At 42.5% G+C, this 22863-nt stretch overlaps 1 protein-coding gene and 1 long non-coding RNA gene across 2 annotated transcripts in view; one reads left to right on the top strand and one right to left on the bottom strand.

Moving 5' to 3' along the window:
• UBXN7 (UBX domain protein 7) overlaps positions 1–5971 on the bottom strand; it is a 50488-nt gene extending 44517 nt beyond the window's left edge. Inside the window, exons 1-3 of the mRNA XM_037908188.1 lie at positions 5778–5971; positions 4970–5037; positions 905–970 (exon numbers count right to left, since the gene is read on the bottom strand). Of these exons, the coding sequence (XP_037764116.1) occupies positions 905–970; positions 4970–5037; positions 5778–5956 (313 nt within the window). The 5' untranslated portion in view covers positions 5957–5971. The remainder of the gene's footprint in view (positions 1–904; positions 971–4969; positions 5038–5777) is intronic.
• Positions 5972–10627: 4656 nt separating this feature from the next.
• LOC122461790 lies at positions 10628–21705 on the top strand. Its single transcript, XR_006283969.1, has 3 exons — positions 10628–10876; positions 11020–11233; positions 21590–21705. It is a non-coding gene; the product is annotated as an uncharacterized LOC122461790 (long non-coding RNA).
• Positions 21706–22863: the final 1158 nt, after the last annotated feature.

Here is a 22863-nt window from a genome sequence, read left to right as displayed (position 1 = left end):
AAGGGGTCCTGGTCCATGACTAGGGCTCTTAGGCACTACTGTAATGCAAATGATTAACAACAATAAAAGTTATTAAGGCTGCATTTGTCACAGCTGCCAAAGGAGTCATTTTTTGAAATTTTATGATTTAGAAGAGTTTCTCTATTACTTTTGTCATTTGGAGATTTTGCACATGGGTGGGTGGATGGATGTAATGGTAAATGGCTAAACAAATTCACGGAGAACTTTGTGTGCTGCCAAGTAAAACCCAGGACTAATCTGAAGACTAATAAGAGTGCGGGCACAGCAACAGTGGCCACACAAAAGACCAGATTAGTGAATGAGAGCTTTAATTCCCCTAGGATTCTTGAGTTCTTTCCCCACCATTCCACCCCCCACCACCAAAGGAAAAAAATGCTTTTGAAGAATTAGATTGGGTTATCAAAGTCCATTCTGGTATGGCAAGTACTTTACTCATATGTCCAGTACTACCACAGAACACACAGATTTTTTTTGTTTTATAAGATTGGAGGTATGTATCAGGGTCACAACAAGGTCCAATAGTATCTACCAAGATTCATATTTCCATGACTTGGAATTTTCATCATAATCACCTCACAACTATTTAAGATTGCATGATTATAAAAGCAGTCCTCACTGTGACACTAGTATCCGTGGGGAGACAGCTGCAGTTAATAAATAGACATACCTTTAATTATAAAAGTAGTAATGGCACCACTACAATTAAAGATTAATAAAGTAGTTTTAGAATAGAATATTGCCTACTTCATTGGAAATTCCAAACACATTTAAAATTAAAAATTGTTTGATGACTGCAGCCAATGATCATGGCCAATAGCAGATAACTCTGTTCATTCCACACCACAAACTAGAAACCCTACCATAACGAACTACAGATACTTACTGGTTTCTGTTTGAAAATCCCGAAAACCATCAAATATTGAACGGGCAGGTCTGCGTCGTTTAGGAGCTTTAAAAAAATAAAAAGATATCTCATATGTAATTTCAAAGCTAGATTGTCAAAGAATTACTTTTGAATGATGGCTTACCACAAATTTGTGATGCAAAAGACTGAAGACCCAAAGCATTAATATAAGGAGGAGTAAGGTCACTGGGGCAGGGTGGGGGGTAACCAGAACAACAGACACAAGTATCACCACATTTTACTTTAGGATATCCCCACAAGAGCAAGTCTTTCCTCAAAGCAAATCCAGGTTGCTGATGAAAGCAAGTAAAATGCTGGGCCTCCCATTTCTGATATGCTTGTACATACCCATGCTGATTGCTTTTCTGCCATGCTGCCCAATGTAGTAGTTAATGAAATAATTCTTATCACACTGAACCCAAAACATAAGATAGGGACCCCCTTTAGAAAATAACTATATGTCCTGTAGGAGTAATAATGGAAAACCCTCTAGGAAGGCAGCTACTCCCAGGGTTCTCCAATTTAGTTCTGTCAGGCCTCTCACCCACATCATCTTCTTGGCTGTTGGGTGGGGTGGGCAATACCTGGATTCAAAAGGAGGAATCTTGCTATTACCCTATCCCCAAGTAAATCCCTCTCAAGGAGCTCTATGCAGTTGCCTCTGGGCACAAAAGGAGGGGCAGAGATACTGTTCCAATTCTCTGTCTGGGCAATTCACTCACACAGACCTCTAATACCAGGATAAAGGGCTGGGCTGAAGTCACCTGGCATTACTATCTATAGCTGCTGCTCCAAAGTACTCCTGATGGGACCATAAGACAAGACACCATAGAGCGATTTATTTCAAATTTTTGTCTGCCTAGGAATGGTCATTTTTAACAATTAAGACAGTATTTTCCAAGTAATTCAGTTACAGGAGATGTTCAAACACCCAAAGTAAATGGAAAGAGGCCACCATACAAATTAAACTTAAAGCCTGTTTTTAAAAAATCCATTTGCAGGGAGACTGACTGGTTGAACTAATGGGCATTGCCTACTCCTGAGGGAATTCTGCACCAAAAAATTAAAATTCTGCAAAATTCTGCATATTTTATTTGTCAATAAACAAACATACATACATGAAGGTTCCAGCATGGCAGTGGGGAGCACAGGCCACTGGCAGCATGGAGGTGCGAGATCACCCTGCAGCCCTCCCCCACCCCAGGACAAGAACTCGGCGGTGAGGCTGCACCTGACCTTGACACAGCACGAGGGCCAGGCCTGTCCCAGAACGGTGTACCAAGACAGTAAGCAAGAGGGACAGAGTCTCGCACACCCAGCTCTAGCCCCCAAACTAGGTGTGGGGCAAGCAGGCTCAGCCCAACAGGATCCAAGAATGGAGATGCTTAGTGTGGGGGGATCCAGATGTTCGGTGAGAAGGTTCTGTGTGGGGCAATTTGAATGCTCAGGGGCTCATTGGGGGGTTCCAGGTGTGGGGGGGAAGAGGTCCTGGTGAAGGTAACTGGGGCGCAGGGGGGTCTGGATGTGGGGGGGATGGAGGCGGGGGGGGCAGGTGCTCGGGGTGGGGGGCTTGATGAGGTGGAGGTCCAGGCGCAGCTGGCTGGGGCTCAGTGGAGGTCTAGATGCGAGGGCTTCTTGGGGTGGTCCAGGTGTAAGGGAGGTGGGGCTCAAGTGTAGGGGGCCCCAGTGAGGGTTGGTCTGAGTGCAGGGGGAGGTCTTGGTGAGGGTCCAGAGGGCTCTGGATGAAGGGGGGGAAAAGGCATGGTGGGGTGGGGAGTCAGGTGTGGAAGGTGGTCTGGGTGCAGGAGTGGGGACTGGATGCAGGGGGGAAGGGCTTGGTGGAGGTCTGGATGCACAGGGGGTTGGGCAGAGGGGGGACGAGCAGTTCCTCATACAGTGACCCCCTCCCCCTGTGGCTGAGGAGCCATGGGGACAGGAAGCGGGGGGGCCTGGGGAAGTGCAGAGCTCCCTAGAGCCCGGGAGGTTTCTGGGGGTGGGTCTGATCTGGACCAGGCCACTCTAGGCAAGGAAAGAGAAGGTCCCATTGTCCTCCCCCGCCCCCCCCAGCCAGGACTAGCAGCTAAGACCGGCGCAGGGTAGGAGCCACTGGCTGGGATGTCTCCTCCACAGTGATTTACCTCTCTGCCGGCTGCTCCGGGCGCCCGAAACGATGTGCCCGCACCGCTGGGGAGGGGTGCATGACCGCTCTTGTGGCTTCCCTTTGCTTCCCCGTCATTTTCTGCGGGGAAGCAAAGAAATCTGCGGGGGGACATGAATTCTGCACACACGCAGTAGCGCACAATTCCCCCAGGAGTAATTTCCATCTCTAATAACTATGAAAAAAGGTACCATATTTTTGACCCCAAGTGATCTGCTTTGTACATTATAATCACAAATTTTCAGACTTGGGTGCTTCAATGTGAACTTCGGAGTTAAATACTAAGCACCCATAAATCTCACAACAAATCAATAGGTGCTACAAGTGCTCAGCATTTGTGAAAATCAGCTGTCTGTAGTTAGGTATTTATGTGTGGCTTTAGGAACCTGAGATTAGGCGCGCAAGTCTGAAAACATTGTCCTATATTTTTGTGTTTCTTTGGAATGTAATTTAATAGTTGGCTATGGATTGCAGTTATCTTCTGTTTCAGACAATTATTTAAGTATCCCATTCTCAAGAGAGTTCCATGCAAAAAACAACCAGACAACATTCAAATCCAATATCCTTATACCTAGACCGAGTTCTGTAGGGCAAAGACTGTCCTTTCTTACATATCTGTACAGTGCCTAGCACAATGGAGCCCTGAACCTTTATTGGGTTCCAGGGATCATCATAAATAGCCATCTCTTCTCAGAAGATCAATATTTTAACTAATAGGAAAAATGATCTTCTCATTAGCCCGTCACTTTAAAAAGGGAAAAAAGACAACACTTCAAAAAGCAAAAGATGATAAAGCAATCTTATACTTTAAAGCAAACAGTAAATAAAAACTACAAGGTGCATGTCAAAACTTCAGTTTATTCTCCAAAGGAGGAAAAATGAGATTAACTACCAATAGCAGTAACAAATGGGAAAAGCTACTATTACCATCTAAAACGAATTCAACACGGTATCCTTACTTTGCACTGTGCCAAGTGTAACAATTACTCAAGCCTTGGTGCTTACACAGCAATGCCCATTGCATATTGCCTGTAGAACGCCCAGGAACCACCCCCTTTCTCAGAAACTTCTACTTTCTAAGCCTCACCCCAAAAATATTTCTTCTGCAGATAGGTAGGTTCAGATCACTCAAGAAATTCAATACAAAGCAGAACTAAAATAATCAAATATTTTTCTTTACATTTCATTAATATTTGTCTTTACCCTTCATATACTTCTGACTTCAGTTCTAATCCTCCTATCTCCTTTGTAGCTCTAGTCCTCTTGATCTTCACCAGTTCTCTTCCCTTCTCACCAATCACTCTGCCCTTCAATCCCATCACTTTGACATCTCTAATATGGGAGAAGTTATGCTCCAGTCCTGTTCCTGGACCACTGTACTCAGCCAGTAAACGGGAGTATTTTAGCATAACTTATGAGGCAGCACCCATTATAAATGGCACATAAATGCAAACTTCACTGCCCGTGGTGCATGATTTATTACCTATGTCATCCTTTGAGAAACCGTACTTCCACTGCATAGAGGTATTTCAAAGGTGTGCAATCACTCCTAACGGCTATAGAGTTATTGTAGAGAAGAGCAGCAAGAAGCAGTGACAGGATTACATTTCTCAGGCTTGGTCTACACTCCAGACTTATCCACACCCTCTGAGAAATGCATTTATACTGACTGAACTCCTGGTATAGACAGCGCTGCGCTGACTGCGGGCGGGGGGAGAGCTTCTCGCATCAACATAGCCACTCCCTCTTGAGCAGGTGGAGTACCTAGAGTGGTGCAGCTGCACCACTGTAGGCATGTGCAGACAACCCCTCAGTCAGTTATGATTTTTCTTTTGTCACTCACCCAGGTTGGAAGCCACATAAACAAAAACACAAACAAATCTTACCTCCAAACAAGGGCTCTGGCTCTACCAAAATTTCCTGCTTTTGTGGAATTGGTGCTCGTACTTCATCCCTACCAGAGGGGAAAAAAAATAACTTCATGTTTACCTAGGGATGTGCTGGGCACTGTATAACCAAACACTACCAGTTCCTACCCCAAGGATCTTGCAGCTTAAATGACAGACAATAATATAGATGCATACCACCAAGGTGAAGTAAGGATGTTATACACGTTTTTAATGATATTATCATTTCAGGTGGCTCAAAGGCTCCACAGAGGAAGTGAATGTTTAAAAGACCTGAATTGAGAGAGGTTCTTTGACACATAAGAGGTTCCATGCATACAGGGTGTCACAGACTAGAGTCTACAACCCTACATAATGCAGAGAGAAATGCTTTATTTGTTTTACCAATGCCTTCACAGTCTTTTAGGCACTGTGTTTGAAGTTTAGGAGATGGACTGGCTGGCTCCTGAATGGAGCCAAGGTATCAAATTTATTCCAATAAAAGCACTTCTAGGTTTTAACTTATGGTGGTATAAAAAGAAAAAGGAGGACTTGTGGCACCTTAGAGACTAACAAATTTATTTGAGCATAAGCTTTCGTGAGCTACAGGCATCCGATGAAGGGAGCTGTAGCTCACAAAAGCTTATGCTCAAATAAATTTGTTAGTCTCTAAGGTGCCACAAGTCCTCCTTTTATTTTGCGGATACAGACTAACACGGTTGCTACTCTGAAAAGTGGTATAAAAGTCACTGATTCACATAGACACAAGGCCTCCACACTAATGAATACAGACTTTTAGCTTCAGTACCTGTCAAAGGCAACTGGCAGAAAGGAACGGAATTTAGCATCAGCTAGGACTGTTGGCACCACTCCAGCTGTTTTAACCTCAAGTACACCCTTTTCTGGCACTTTCACCTTTATACTTAACCTGAATTTAGACAGAAAGTTTAATAAGATTGTTTTTAGGGTCAAAAGTTCTCTATCCATAGAGCAGCTACAGCAAAAGGAGCAGCACTGCCAGCTTCCCTACAATGCCCAAATGCAACGCACTCATGCCTTTCAGTGACCAACTCTGCATATGAGCGGGTAATATGCTCTTCATAATTATTCATACCCTGGCCTTTCATGAACAACATGGACACCAATTAATGGCAAACGTTGCTGTGGATTTTATGGTAGGACACGAGCCCCCTAGGAACCAGACAGAAACCACTAAACTCATTTCTTGAAGAGCAAAAACTAATTACCTTTTAGCCATGACTAATCCAATTAGACAAGTTTAAACCAGTGACTTGGAGGTGAAAGTAACTGTCATTACTACCACTTACACATCCACTGTGCAAGACCCAGCTTCTATGTCCCCTGACAGCAGCATTTAGCTAGCATGGCTGTAACCCAATATTCCTGATAGGTACGCGAATGTTATCCAAAACTTACAGGTGAGGAAATTGAGTCCATAGTACAATTTTCAGGCAGGGACTATCTCTTTGGTATATGTTTGTATAGCAACCAACAAGGTGCTAGCCTCTAGGTACTATTTTTAACATCAGCAGTGAGAACAGGTAATTTCCCAAGTCAAAACGAGAAACAAACCCCAGGTCTCTTAAAACCCAGTTCCTGTGTTTTAACCACAAGACAATTCTTACTACCAGATAAAAGTTTTACTAGAATGGCCCTACCAGAGGAGTGGAGAAATGGACAAGATCATTAAAGAACTACATAGTAATTAGTGAAGTGGACAGCAGGTTATGAGAGAAATGAACAATGCAACTGCAAATGCCTTGATGCCATAACTTTCCCACTTTCTATCCTACCACTATTCAACACAGGTTATTCATTCACATGGATACATTCACACAGGCACATAGCTCAGTATGTGTCGTACAGTTGACACTGCTGCTGAACTGGTGCTGGGCTCCTCTGCTATGCCTCCACCATCCAGAAACATAGTGACAGCCATCTCTAGATTAATTGTTGCATGCTTCAAGCATATGTTTCCCCCACACTTTCACTGCACCTATAATATCAAAGACAAAAAAAAGTCTCAGAAAATAGTATCAAGACCTGATCAAAGAGGTGCTGGGAATAGCTTGACAGGCAAGACTGCTCTTCCAAAGAATTGGGTAATTAGTAAGAATGCACAACTTATATGGCTGTCACTGCTTTGCATTTATACTTTAGAAACGCATCAGAAGAAACACTAATATAGACTATCTTGCCTGGGGCGGGGAAAAAAGGGAGATGGAAATGTGGCTCTCCTTCAATCCTATCCCCTTCCTTAACGAAAGAGAAAGTTTAGCAGTAGCCATTTAATCTTTTTTGTTTTTTTAATAGTCTCAGATCTATTGCCCACACAAAATTCAAAACATGAAGAAGGTGCAAGGATCCAGAAAGATGTTGGGTTATACACAAAACTAACTACCAACTTCTCAGACAGCCCTAAAGACAGCTCAATATTAAATCAGCAATGAGTATAATGCAGGGTGGATTTGATTTAAATTACTAGTCAGGAAGAATCCGTATTTAATCATGGATTTCTACCAAGTAAAGTGCATTCTTGTTATAACCTTAATACATATTCTTCACAACTCAGAGATAGAATCAAGGTTTCGTTTTTAGAAGGTACACACTATACATTTTTTAAGTGATTTCGCAAATTTTTCAGATTAATTTTACAGCTATATCAGAAAATGAATGATTTTGTAAATGAAATACCCAAACAAAGGTAATTGAAGCAGATATTTATGAAGTCACCGGGAGGTGAACTATGTCCAGTTCAACAGGTTAATCATGAATATTTGGAGGATTTTCTTGCCATGCTGTATTAGGAGGAGAACATCACCAGACAGAAAATTGTTTTATTTAACTAAAACAACAATGTGTTAAGTATTCTGGATTTTTTTCTTCAACAGCAAACATCATATTTTAACAAAACAAGCATATGAATTTTTGAATTTAGTTAAAACATTCAAGTTTTTAAAAATCATTGTTGTTTTTGTTAAAATCAATTTTAACTATTTTAGTTAAATACTACTATGTCAGCCAGGTCAACATGAGAAACTTAAAATACTGGCTTCTGCAGCTATCTCACTCATCTTCACCTTCATTTTCCTGTTTGTTTATAATCTGGAAAAGAAAAACAAGCTTTCCTGCTTTTTCAGGTCCCAAACGATTTCTCAATTTGGAATGAATTAGTCCAAAGGAAGAAAAAAAGATTCTTTCTACACCAGCAGAAGAAGCTACTGCTGTTAAAAGTGAGATTATCACTTCAACAGCCTCTGAATCCAAGTGCTTAAGTGACTTCCACCAGTTCACTGGTGTGACTTTCTTTAAAACATCAATCAGCAAATGTATAATCCTTGAATGGTTCACCCTTGGCTGTGACATGGGCATCTAGCAATCATTCCTCCATAATGCCAACTATAATAAACTTCAGCACTAACTCCTCTTCTTCAGCAGTTAAAGTTTGACCCTGGTAACTGTCATTGCATATTCTTTCTTAAGATCTCACTCCGTTCCTTCCAAATGTCAACAGCGTCAGCAATAAAAACACCTATTTCCCTGCATTTGGTCAAGGCTACAGAAAATAGGCTTCAGGGTACTCAGCATGTTTCAACAATTTCTCTTAAGCCCAATGTTGAGAACTTTGGCTGTGACAGTGCCCATCTATTTTCTTATGATTTTGTTCACAGTCATCAGATTAGGCCAATTCTTGATATAGTGCTCAAAACAGTCCACTACTGAGTTCCATCGCACGTCTTGTGGGAGAGTTAACTTAGTTACTCCCACTCCCAGCTGCTGCAAAGTGGTGTTACGGAAGCATTTTGCAATTTCAACAACATTAGCCTTTATTTCTGGAACACTGAAGTCTTTGGCTCGGAGGTGCATCAAATGAGCACTGCAACCATAGGTTATTAGCTTGGGACTCTCTTCACCCTCTTCTAAATAATTTCTTCTCATCTTGGATACATTTGCAGCATTGTCTGTGACCAAGCTACATACTAGACATTTGAATTGTTTTCCACAATTTGTTATAGCTTTTACTGCTACTTCTTGGAAGTATTCTGCTGTGTGTGCATTTCCTGATGTATCAATTGTTTCTGTAAGGAAGACATTCCCTTCTTGTTGTCACACAAGCACATACAACAGGATCATTGTGGACATAGCTCCACCCATCAAGACTCAGGTTAACAATTTTACCCTCTAGACCTTTTGCATACTGCTCAATTTCTCTTTCATACACTTTATCCAGCAATTGGGTGGACTGTATCCTGTCTTAATGACTAAACCATGTTAATGAAGTGTGGGTTCTCAATCATATGGAATGGAGAGTTTGTTGCATAAACAAACCGGGCAATTTTTTCATCAATTACCTCTTTTTATAATCTGCTGGTTCTTATCACAAACTTATCTATGGTTGTTTCTGGATGATGGAGATTTTCTTTTCTTTTTGCTACAGGTGACATACTGTGGCTATGTGACATACATAATGTGACTGAAACGCCATCATTGACAGGTAACTCTGAATCTATAGAAAATGACAACCATATTTTCCTATCTTTTAAAACCCTTCCCTACTCTATTGTGGTTTGAAGGCGCACAAAGAGAGGAAACTATAATGAAACAGACTATGCACAAGCTGTAGCAAGTGCTCAAGATAAACCAAACAAAGAATTTTCATAGGGAGCAATCCAGTGCCGTTTGTAAGAACAGGGGGGAAATATATACCGAAAAAAGGATCATTTCAGTGTATTAATAGATTACTTCCACAGATCATGTTACACCAGAATCTGCCCACTAATTACTCAAGCAAACAGAACTTCAGTTGCACTGGGGGAAGCAGGAGGAGGAAGACTGCTGCATCTTGTGGTCTCTGTTGAGTACAAGTAGCACTTGTCTTGGCGATGGAAGGAAAAGGAAAAGAGCATCTGACAGCATTGGAGTTTCACCCTTACTGCAGACAGGGATTCCCTGCCAGGCCCCCCAGCAGCCTGTCCCCTCCCGCATGTCCCTCCGCCCGCCCACCCGGCTCCGGGTCTCTGTGCCGCAGACACAGGCCGGGCAGCGGCCCACCTGCCAGGTGGGGTGCCTGAGCGCCCTTCCCTGGGCCCAGGACTTTGCCGGGAGAGCAGGGCCGGGGCCACCCCTCGAAGGGCACAGAGAGACGGGCCAGCCCCTGGTCTGGCCCACCTTAGGGAGGAGGGGGAACCCGACATCCCCTCAGACGGGAGCCACAGTGCCGGCGCCCCCCGGCCGGAAGCCGCCGCTGGCCCAGGCCGGCTCCGCCCGGGGCTGGCCCAGAGCAGCGCGGCCCAGCTCCCCGGTGTTGCCCCCCGATACCGGGGCTCAGGACGTGCACCAGCCCCCCGGCTTCCGTGCGTCTCACCCGTGATGGCGGTGAACTGCTGGATTAACCCTTTGAGCGCGAGGAGGCCGCAGAGCCCCCCGTGCGCCGCCAATCTTGCCGCCGCCGCCGCCCGCCGAACAACAACACACCAGCCACCTGCCCGTTTGCTGTGCACAGGCGCAGAGCCGCCCAGCCCCTTTCCCTTCGCTCGCCCCAGGGAGGCGCTTTCAATATTCAATGTCAAGCTTTATTGGTGCGCGCGGCTGTTCAGCCACTTCCCCGCCCCCTTCCGGGCGGGCGCTACTGTCCCCTTCCCGCCACACTGGGCGGTGGCCCAGGGCCAAAGTCGGGGTTCTAGACCTGCTCCCCTCCGGCAAGGCCAAGCCTGACAGCCGCTGGTACGGCCATGTCCTCCTTGGGCCAGGCACTAAAAACTCAAGAGTCAGGCTCTTGCTCTCCTAAGATTAGCTAGAAAATCAGGAGGGTGTTTTAAAGAAACAACGTGGTTCTTTAAATGTGCCAGTGGGGGCTGAGCCTTGTCCCATTCTTCATGCTACCAGGTAGGCTAGAAAATTGCTTTTTTTATTATTATATACAGTTTCTCCTATTCACGTGACTCCAAGAGCTGGGGCTTTATGAAAAGCACCACATATCATGCAACGCACTATAGATTAATGAGAAGCGGTGGCACTGTTCTCCGTAGGCTGGCCATCTACACCAAAGCTACCCTCGGGGGATCCATCACCACCATTCTGTAAGGAGGCTGCTCACACCACCCCCATGCTGAAGTCTGTGCTAGGAAGGCAGCATTTGGGTTCCACCCACGCCCCGGCTGCAGTGACGGTGACAGGGACGCTCAGTGGCAGAAGTCCAAGTGCCAGTGAGCGTTCTGTAAACACAACAGGCAGACAAATGGGGTAATTAAAACTTCTCAGATGCTGTCCTGTAGATGTCACAGAGACCGCACTGTAATTAAATTTTAGCTTCGTTGTAAGGGAAAAAATACCAAAGAAACACACAACGGTAGCATTTTTTAAACTTTAAAAGAGAGGAACTACACAAAAATAAGGAGAGCTAGTTAAACAGAAATTAAAAGGAACAGTCACAAGAATGAAATGCCTACAAGTTGCATGGAACAGACTTAAATGCACAATGGAGGTTCAAACTAAACATATACCCCTAATAATAATAATTAATAAAAAACAACAACAAAAATAGGACCAAAAATTGCCACCCTGGCTAATCAGCAGACTAAAAAAGGTGGTTCAAGGCAAACAGGCATCCTTTAAAAACTGGATGTCAAATCCTGCTGAGGAAAATAGAAAGGAGCATAAACTTTGGTAAGTATAAGTGTAATTAAGCAGGTCAAAAAAAGAATATGAAGAGCAAATAGCAAAAGACACAAACAGCAAAAAAAATAAAATAATAATAAGTACATCAGAAGTGGGAAACCTACCAACAACCTAGGTCCACTATGATCAAGGTACTCAAAGAGGACAAGACTGTTGCAGAAGAAGCTAAATGAATTCTTTGCATTAGTCTTCACTGCAGAGGATATAAGGGAGATTCCCACACCTAAGCGATTAGAATCATAGAAACTTAGACTTTAAGGTCAGACAGGACCATTCACGATCGTCTAGTCTAACCTTCTGCACAATGCAGGCCACAGAATCTCACCCATCCACTCCGGTAACAAACCCCTAACCCTATGCTTGAGCTACTGAAGTCCTCAATCGTGGTTTAAAGACTTCAAGGTGCAGAGAATTCTCCAGCAAGTGACCTGTGCCCCACACTGCAGGAGGAAGGCGAAAAACCCCAGGGGCCTCTGCCAATCTTGCCCTTTCCCCGACCCAAATATGGCAATCAGCTAAACCCTGAGCGTATGGGCAAGATTCACCAGCCAGATACCCAGGAAAGAATTTTCTGTAGTAACTCAGATCCCACCCCATCTAACATCCCATCACAGGCTATTGCGCCTATTTACCATGAATAGTTAAAGATCAATTAATTACCAAAAGTCATATTATCCCATCATACCATCTCCTCCATAAACTTATCGAGTTAATCTTAAAGCCAGGATAGGTCTTTTGCCCCCACTGCTTCCCTTGGAAGACTATTCCAAAACTTCACTCCTCTGATGGTTAGAAACCTTCGTCTAATTTCAAGTCTAAACTTCCCAATGACCAGTTTATATCCATTTGTTCTTGTGTCCACACTGATACTAAGCTTAAATAATTCCTCTCCCTCCCTGGTATTTATCCCTCTGATATATTTATAGAGAGCAGTCATATCTCCCCTCAGCCTTCTTTTGGTTAGGCTAAACAAGCCAAGCTCTTTGACTCTCCTTTCATAAGACAGGTTTTCCATTCCTTTGGATCATCCTAGTAGCCCTTCTCTGTACCTGTTCCACTTTGATTCATCCTTCTTAACACGGGAGATCAGACTGCACACAATATTCAGATAAGGTCTCACCAGTACCTTGTATAACAGTACTAACACCTCCTTATCTCTACTAGAAATACCTCGCCCGATGCATCCCAAGACCACATTAGCTTTTTTCATGGCCATATCACATTGGCAGCTCATACTCACCCTGTGATCAACCAATATTCCGAGGTCCTTCTCCTCCTTTGTTACTTCCAAGTGATGCACCCCCAGCTTATAACAAAAATTCTTATTAATCCCTAAATGCATGACCTTGCACTTTTCACTATTAAATTTCATCCTAGTACTATTACTCCAGTTTACAAGGTCATCCAGATCTTCCTGTATGATATCCCGGTCCTTCTCTGATTGGCAATACCTCCCAGCTTCGTGTCATCACAAACTTTATTAGCACATTCCCACTTTTTGTGCCAAGGTCAGTAATAAAAAGATTAAATAAGATTTGTCCCAAAACCGATCCCTGAGGAATTCCACTAGTAACCTCCTTCCAGCCTGACAGTTCACCTTTCAGTATGACCCGTTGTAGTCTCCCCTTTAACCAGTTCCTTATCCACTTTTCAGTTTTCATATTGATCCCTATCTTTTCCAATTTAGCTAATAATTCCCCATGTGGAACCATATCAAATGCCTTATTGAAATTGAGGTAAATTAGATCCACTGCGTTTCCTTGTTTAAAAAATCTGTTATCTTCTCAAAGAAGGGGATCAGGTTGGTTTGGCACGATCTACCTTTTGTAAAACCATGTTGTATTTTGTCCCAATTACCATTGGCCTCAATGTCCTTAAATTTTTCCAAGACCTTGCATACTCCAGATGTCAAACTAACAGGCCTGTAGTTACCCGGATCACTTTTTGTCCCCTTTCTTAAAAATTGGAACTATGTTAGCAAGTCTCCAGTCATATGGTACAACCCCTGAGTTTACAGATACATTAAAAATTCTTGCTAATGGGCTTGCAATTTCATGTGCCAATTCCTTTAATATTCCTGGATGAAGAGTATCTGGGCCCCCCAATTTAGTCCCATTAAGGTGTTAGAGTTTGGCTTCTACCTCAGATGTGGTAATACCTACCTCCATATCCTCATTCCATTTGTCATTCCTACCATTATCCCTAAGCTCCTCATTAGCCTCATTAAAGACTGAGGCAAAGTATTTGTTAGATATATTGGGCCATGCCTAGATTATCCTTGACCTCCACTCCATCCTCAGTGTTTAGCGGTCCCACTTCTTCTTTCTTTGTTTCTTCTTATTTATATGGCTACAGAACCTTTTAGTATTGGTTTTAATTCCCTTTGCAAGGTCCAACTCTACTTGACTTTTAGCCTTTCACACTTCATCCCTACATGTTCTGACTTCAATAAGGTAGCTTTCCTTGCTGATCCTTCCCATCTTCCACTCCCTGTATGCTTTCTGGTTTTTCTTAATTACCTCTCTGAGATGCTTGCTCATACAGCTTGGTCTACAACTCCTGCCTTTGAATTTTTTCCCCCTTTCTTGGGATGCAGGCTTCTGATAGTGTCTGCAACTTTGACTTGAAGTGATTCCAGGCCTTCTCCACCTTTAGATCCACAAGTTCTTCAGTCCAATCCACTTCCCTAACTAATTGCCTTCATTTTTTAAAGTTAGCCCTTTTGAAATAAAAAACCCTAGTCACAGATCTATTTTTGTTTATCCTTCCATTTAGTTTGAATTGAATTAGCTCATGATCGCTCGAACCAAGGTTGTCCCCTAAAACCATTTCTTCTAGGAGGTCCTCACTACTCACCAAAACCAAATCTAAAATCAAATCCCCTCTTGTTGGTTCAGCAACCACGCGGTGAAGGAATCCAGGAAAATCTGAGCCCTATTATTATTTCTAGCACTTGTCCTCCAGTCTATATCTCGGAAGTTAAAGTCTCCCATGATCACACAATTCTCATTAGTATTTACTTCATTAAAAGCATTAAAGAGGGCTCTATCCATATCCAAATCGGATCCTGCACACCCCAAGCACTATCCCAGGGAAGGCTCTAGTCGCTTTCTTCTCCAATGTGATTTTTGCCCGGACAGACTCTGTCTTATCCATTCCATCACTTCTTATTTCTTTACAGTCTACCTCATCCTTGATATACAATGCTACTCCACCACCTTTGCCTTTATTTCTGTCTTTCCTAAACACCACATACCTTTCAATACCTGTACTCCAGTCATGACTAATATTCCACCAGGTTTGTGTTATCCCTATAATATTTGTTGCACTTCCTGCACCTGTAGCTCTAGTTCCTCCATTTTGTTACTTAAGCTCCTCGCATTAGTGTACAAACATCTTACTTTTTGCTGTTTGGCTTCGCTCACATTCTTTACCTGATTAGGCACAAACATTCTACCACCAGTATCACCTATTAGACTGGTATCTACACTACCCTTCCTCTTTATGTCCATTCTCCTACCCACAGCTGTATCCTTTCTAACTTCGTTTTCTTCCCTCTCAATGTTAAAATCCGGCATGGAGATTACCTGGACATCTCCCAACCATCTCCCACAGATTCCTAGTTTAAAGCTCTCTTAATCAGTTGTGCCAGCCTCCATCCTAGAAGTCTATTTCCCTCCCTACTCAGGTGAAGTCCATCCCAGTGGGGGAGGTATAGGTTGGATATTAGGAAAAACTTTTTCACTAGGAGGGTGGTGAAACACTGGAATGCGTTACCTAGGGAGGTGGTAGAATCTCCTTCCTTAGAAATTTTTAAGGTCAGGCTTGACAAAGCCCTGGCTGGGATGATTTGATTGGGGATTGGTCCTGCTTTGAGCAGGGGGTTGGATTAGATGACCTCCTGAGGTCCCTTCCAACCCTGATATTCTATGATTCTGTGATCCCAAGAGAATAGTCCTCTGTCCATGAATGCTTCTCAGTGGCTATACATCCCAAAGGCCTCCTTATAGCACCAATGCCTGAGCCATCTGTTGATCCTCATAATCTTGTCACACCCTTGTTGCCCTTCTCCAGGAACAGGCAGAATCCCACTGAAGATCACCTGAGTCTCAATTTCCTTAAGTGTCTTCCCCAGCCTGGCATAGTCTCCCTTGATACGTTCCAGCGAGAATCTAGCTGTATCATTTGTTCCCACATGAAGGACAATCAGTGAATTCTTTCCTGCTCCTGTTAGGATCCTCTTCAGCCTCAGGTCACATCCCGTATCTTAGCACCCGGCAGACAGCACACCTTTCTATTCTCTGGATCAGCTCTGGTTACAGGCCTGTCTGTTCTTCTCAGTAAGGAGCCCCCAGTCATGTAGACCTGCCTTTTCCTGGTGATGGTGTGATTCTCTGGTCTATCCCCTGTTCCCCCTGGCTGCAAGTCCTCTCAATTCCTATTGTCCTTTGCAAGCCTCTGCAACCCATCCTGTATCCTCCTGGGGCTCATATTTGGTGTTATGTCTATTGACTCTTCCCCTTTTCCTATAGAACTAGCTGCTCTTCTCTTCTTCCTTGCCGTCTCACCTTCAGAGACCACCTGCTGTGCCCCTTCTTCATTTTCCAACTCCGCAAACCTGTTCCTGAGCTCTATTTCTCCTTTACTAGCCTGTCTTTTCCTCTGCTTGGTTCTCTTAGTCACATGTTTCAACTGTCCACTTTCCTCACCCAGCAGTCTCCCCTCAGAGTTCTTTGGTCCTGCTTCCATCTGCAAGTCTGAGCTTTTCCCCTCAGCCTCCTCCTGTCTTTGCTCCATCATCTGCTCAAACCCCCTTCTAAACTGCATCTCCAATCCTTGGATCTTTTCTTCCATCAGCTCTATCAGGTGGCACTTCATACAGACAAAACTCTTTTCAGGTACCCCCTCGAGGATCATGTACATCAGCTCCACATCCAGTCATCTTCATTCTTTTTAGGTGACAAATCTGAGGAACTGTCCTAGATTGAGGTGTCAATAGAGGAGGTTTTGTAACAAATTGAGAAAAAGCAGGACCGCATGGTATTCACTCAAGAGTTCTGAAGGAACTCAAATATGAAATTGCAGAACTACTAACTGTTGTATGTAACCTATTGCTTAAATCAGCCTCTGTACCATAGGACTCAAGAATAGCTAACATTACGCTGATTTTTAAAGAAGGCTCCAGAGGCAATCCTTGCAATGACAGGCCAGTAAACCTTACTTCAGTACCAGGCAAACTGGTTTAAGTTATAGTAAAGAACAGAATTACCAGACACATAGATTAACATAATATTATAGAAACCGATGGAAGGGACCTCAAGAGGTTATCTAGTCCATGTCCCTGCAATGAGGAAGGACCAAGTTTACCCTCGACCATCCCTGACAGGAGTTTGTCTAACTTGTTCTTAAAACTTCAAAGGATGGGGATTCCACAATTTTCCTAGCTATGTTGGGGAAGAGTCAACAGCGTTTTTGTAAAGGGAAATCATACCTCACCAATGTATTAGAATTCTTTGAGGGGGTCAACAAGCATGTGGACAAGGGTGATCCGGTTGATATAGTGTACTTGGACTTTCAGAAAGCCTTTGATGGGATCCCACACCAAAGGCTCTTAAGCAAAGTAAGCAGTCATGGGATAAGAGAGAAGGTCCTCTCATGACTCAGTAATTGGTTAAAAGATAGGAAACAAAAAGATGAGAATTAAATGGTCAGTTTACACAGTGAACAGGTAAATAGTGGGGTTTCCCAAGGATTTGTAGTGGGATCTGTGCTGTTCAACATATTCAAAAATTATCAGGAAAAGAGGATAAGCACTGAGGTGGCCAAGTTTGCAGATGATACAAAAATATTCAAGATTGTAAAGTCCAAAGCTGACTGTGACGAGTTACAAAGGGATCTCACAAAATGGGGTGAGTAAGGAAGAAAATGGCAGAGGAAATTAAATGTTGATAAATGCAAAGTAACACACATTGAAAACATAATCACAATATACAAGCAAAATGATGGTATCAAAATTAGCTGTTAACACTCAAGAAAAAGATCTTGGAGTCATCATGGATAGCTCTCTGACAACATCCACTCAAAATGTGCAGCAGCAGTCAAAAAAAGCTAACAATATTAAGAACCATTAAGAAACAGATAAAATATAATGCCACTATATAAATGCATGGTACACCCACAGTTCTGCTTGCCCCATCTCAATATATATATATATATAAAGAGAGAGAGAGAGAACTGGAAAAAGTACAGAGGGCAACAAAATGATTAGGGATCTGGAACAGCTTTCATAGGAGGACAGGTTTAAAAGGCCGGGACTGTTCAGCTTAGAAACTAAATGATTAAGGGGGGATATGATAGAGGTCTATAAAATCATGAATGGGTTGGAGAAAGTGAATAAGGGAGCGTTATGTATCCCTTCACGTAACACAAGAACCCCAGGATACCCTATGAAATTAATAGGTAGCAGGTTTAAAACAAACATAAGGAAGTACTTCTTCACACAATGCACAGTCAACCTGTGGAACTCATTGCCAGGGGATGTTCTAGATTTGATTTTGACAAATAGGGAAGAACTGGTTGAGAATTTGAAAGTGGAAGGCAACTTGGGTGAAAGTGATCATGAAATGGTAGAGTTCATGATTCTAAGGAATGGTAGGAGGGAGAACAGCACAATAAAGACAATGGATTTCAAGAAGGCAGACTTTAGCTCAGGGAGTTGGTAGGTAAAATCCCCTGGGAAGCAAGTCTAAGGGGAAAAACAATTGAACACAGTTGGCAGTTTTTCAAAGAGACATTATTAAGGGCACAAGAGCAAACTATCCCACTGCATAGGAAAGATAGGAAGTATGGCAAGAGACCACGCTGGCTTAACCAGGAGATCTTCAGTAATCTAAAAGTCAAAAAAGAGTCCTACAAAAAGTGGAAACCTCGGTCAAATTACAAAGGATGAATATAAACAAATAACACAAGTATGTAGGGACAAAATTAGAAAAGCTAAGGCACAAAACAAGATCAAACTAGAGACATAAAAGGAAACAATAAAACTTTATACAAATACATTAGAAGCAAAAGGAAGACCAAGGACAGAGTAGGCCCATAATGGAGCAAATAATTAAGCAATCAATTTGCAAACACCTAGAAGATGGGAGAAGAGAGGAGCTCCTGGTATCCAAGAAGGTGGTTCCTATGGTCAAGAATAAATCGTGTCAAACCAACCTGATAGCTTTCGTTGACAGGGTAACAAGCCTTGTGGATAGGGGGGAAGCAGTAGATGTGGTATATCTTGACATTAGTAAGGCTTTTGATACAGTCTCACATGACCTTCTCATAAACAAACTAGGGAAGTGCAACCTAGATGGAGCTACTATAAGATGGGTGCAGAACTGGTTGGAAAATCATTCCCAGAGAGTAGTTATCAGTGGTTCAGAGTCATGCTAGAAGGGCATACCGAGTGGGGTCCCACAGGGATCGGTTCTGGGTCCGGTTCAGTTCAATATTTTTATCAATGATTTAGATAATGGCATAGAGAGTACACTCATAAAGTTTGCGGATGATACCAAGCTGTGAGGGGTTGCAAGTGCTTTGATGATTAAAATTCAAAATGATCTGAACAAACTGGAGAAATGGTCTGAAGTAAATAGGATGAAATTCAATAAGGACAAATGCAAAGTACTCCACTTAGGAAGGAACAATCAGTTGCATACATACAAAATGGGAAATGACTGCCTAGGAAGGAGTACTGCGGAAAGGGATCTGGGGATCATAGTGGATCACAAGCTAAATATGAGTCAACAGTGTAACGCTGTTGCAAAAAAAGCAAACATCATTCTGCAATGTATTAGCAGGAGTATTGTAAGCAAGACACAAGATGTAATTCTTCTGCTCTACTGCACACTGATTAAGCCTCAACTGGAGTATTGTGTCCAGGTCTGGGTGTCACATTTCAGGAAAGATGTGGACAAATTGGAGAAAGTCCACAGAAGAGCAATAAAAATGATTAAAGGTCTAGAAAATATGACCTATAAGGGAAGATTGAAAAAATTGGGTTTGTTTAGTCTGGAGAAGAGAAGACTGAGAGGGGACATAACAGTTTTCAAGTACATAAAAGGTTGTTACAAGGAGGAGGGAGAAAAATTGTTCTTCTTAACAAGAAACAATGGCCTTAAATTGCAGCAAGGGCAGTTTAGGTTGGACATTAGGAAAAACTTCCTAAGTGTCAGAGTGGTTAAGCACTGGAATAAATTGCCTAGGGACATTGTGGAATCGCCATCATTGGGGATTTTTAAGAGCAGGTTAGACAAACACCTGTGAAGGAGTGTCTAGATAATACTTAGTCTTGCCTCGAGTGCAGGGGACTGGACTAGATGACCTCTCGAGGTCCCTTCCAGTTCTATGATTCTATGTTGTGAAGGCATAAAGTATAACTGGGTTCAAAAAAGAGTTAGATAAGTTCATGGAGGATAGGTCCATCAATGGCCATTAGCCAAGATGGTCAGGGTGCAACCCCATGCTCTGAGTGTCCCTAAAACTTTGATTGACAGAAGCTGGAACTGGATGACAATGATTGGATCACTTGATAGCTGCTGTGTTCTGTTCATTCCCTCTGAAGCATCTGACAACAACCATAACACTTAGTCCTGCCTTGAGTGCAGGGGACTGGATTAGATGACCTCTTGAGGTCCCTCCCCGTTCTATGATTCTATGATTGTTGGAAGACAGCAGACTAGGCTTAATGGACCATTGATCTGACCCAGTATGACAATTCTTATGTTGGTTACTCTCAGACCAGTTCACACCTTAGAGCGGCTGTTCAAGGCTGCCTGTAGACTCAGGCACACATCATTGCATATGGGATGTTCAGCTCATGGTTTGAAGTGTTTTTTTAAATATTTTTTTAAACCACCATGAAATCTAAACCCATTATTAAGTTAAGCGCTGGAATAAATTGCCTAGAGATGTTGTGGAATCTCCATCACTGGAAATTTTTAAATAGCAGGTTAGACAAACACCTGTCAGGAATGGTCTAGATATACTTTGTCCTGCCATGAGTGCATGGACTAGCTGACCTCCTGAGGTCCCTTCCAGTCCTATGAGTCTATGTTTTTTTTTTATTAAACTTGAGATTCATCACAGGACTCCAGGAACTAGGGCTTTAGGCAGGTACCTAGAGCGCTATGCTTCAGTGCAGACCTTGGAGGCCCCAGGCAGATTGAAGCTAAAGGCCTCAAGCACTATCAATGGTGAGACTTGGGCTTTGGTGGGAGTGCTCAGAACTTCCATAGCTCAGCAGGCCTACACATTATAGTCAGGGCTACAAGGCACAAGCACTATGAATGCAGTGGGTGCTATAGGTGGCATAGGTGCTGAGAGGTATTGAATTGGGAAGTGCTGGAGGGGCAGCAAGTGGTGCAAATGTTGTGGGTGAGGCAGAACGTAATAGTGTAGTACCTGTGTGTGGGCCAAGTGATGCCATGAGTAGTGTGGGTGCTTTGGTGGCAGCTCATGCTATGAACAGCTTGACTGAAGGTTGTGTAGCTCTAAAAGTGACACTGGACTAGACTAGAGAAACAATAGTGAAATATGTCCTATCCGTAGAAGGCAGTTCCCTTTGTCATGTAGCTTACCTTAACAACAGGAGTTTTAAAACTTTTTAGTGAGAACTACATCTCACTAGAGCAACTGTCTCATGGGTAACTTCACCTTCCATGTACACTCCTATAAGAGCCCTGTGCCAACTACTGTAATTGTTTACTTTGAGTAGTAACAATTGGAAAGTATTTTTTGTGTTTTTAGTTGTCTTTTAATTCAATTTGGCAGCAGGCCACCAGGAGAGTTAGAACTGAATGGCCAGCTTGCTCACAGACAGCCTTGAGAACAAATGCTTTAACATTAATGGAGATTTTTTTTTTTTTTTTTATACAGAACCAACTCCAGATTATCCCTGAGATGGAAAGATCTTCAAATTAAGTAATCTGTACATGCACCAATTTTAGAAATACACATTTTTAAAATAAATTGAAATAGTTTTGTGTTATTAATTAGTTTTATTTTCATTTGAACACTAATTTAGAGTCACACTCAGATTAACCGTTTGGCCCATAAGGCATTCAAGGTAGAGGACATTCAAGATAGCGGAATTTTGAATACTATTATTTAAGGATGACTTCTGAAGTGTATTTAACCAATGAATGCAGGTGCTATGGCAATAGATACTACAATTTAAAAAAAAAGTTCGGAGGGTCTTTTTCTACCATCTTTGATTTATAAGACAGGAAAAAAGCATTCTTGAAAACAGAATACACTTTTGCACTTCTATCATCCAATAATTCAGCACCAGCTGAGCAGATTTAACCAATTTCCCCCACAACATATGTAGTTTGGGAAGCATGAAAAATGGCAGCCCTACAGAAGAAATTAAATTAAAAGCAAAGGAGGTGGAAGGGGAATTTATTATAAAACCAGACCCACACTGATTTTGGGGGGGTATATGAAATCTAAAGGCGGAGCCAATCCGGAATTTTAAAGATGGTTCTTACCTTTATAGACACAAAGGCCAAGGTAAAATAGGCAAAGAACCCTGGCTCCATATACCCCTGAACTTTGAAGTGCTTGAAATCAGATCCAGGTCCAATTTTTGCCATTTGGATAGGTTTGTTTTTAACACCGCTATAACTGTAGGTTTTCTTATTTGTTATTAACCTCAATGGGAAAAGCACTTTTGAAAAATCAGGCCATTTATTTAGTTATCTACATACAGACTGAGGAGCCTAACTGTAGGCATTCTTAAAAATCTTGCTCCTCTTCCCTAAATAATGCATCAGGTGAAACAAAGCATCAATGTTGTATCTGTTGAAAGTATGTAAAGAAAATGAGCCAGTAGCCACTGGTTCAGGAAGTCACAATAATCTCTGTAGGACATAATCTGATAGTTGGTGGGACAAGAGCCTCACCAGCAAAACTTCTCCAATACACGGTTTAATCCAGCAAGCTAATGTGACTGCCATCCAAGTTTTTAAAAAGCATGAGTCAAGCACCCCAAAAGTCATGAAACTGACTTGAAAATAACTTTTTGTGCTTTTAGGAATCACATTTTCAAGCCTTCCTTTACAACCATAAGGGTTAGAAGATTTTTTTTTTTTTAATTAATGAAAAGTAAGCTGAGATTCTCACAATCACATGAGTGAAAGGCTCTTCAC

Source organism: Chelonia mydas, chromosome 9 (assembly GCF_015237465.2).
Source record: "Chelonia mydas isolate rCheMyd1 chromosome 9, rCheMyd1.pri.v2, whole genome shotgun sequence".
In the NCBI taxonomy this organism is placed as follows: domain Eukaryota; kingdom Metazoa; phylum Chordata; order Testudines; family Cheloniidae; genus Chelonia; species Chelonia mydas.
The sequence above is the reverse complement of the archived record's forward strand: the minus strand, read 5'-3'. Positions and strand labels throughout refer to the sequence as shown.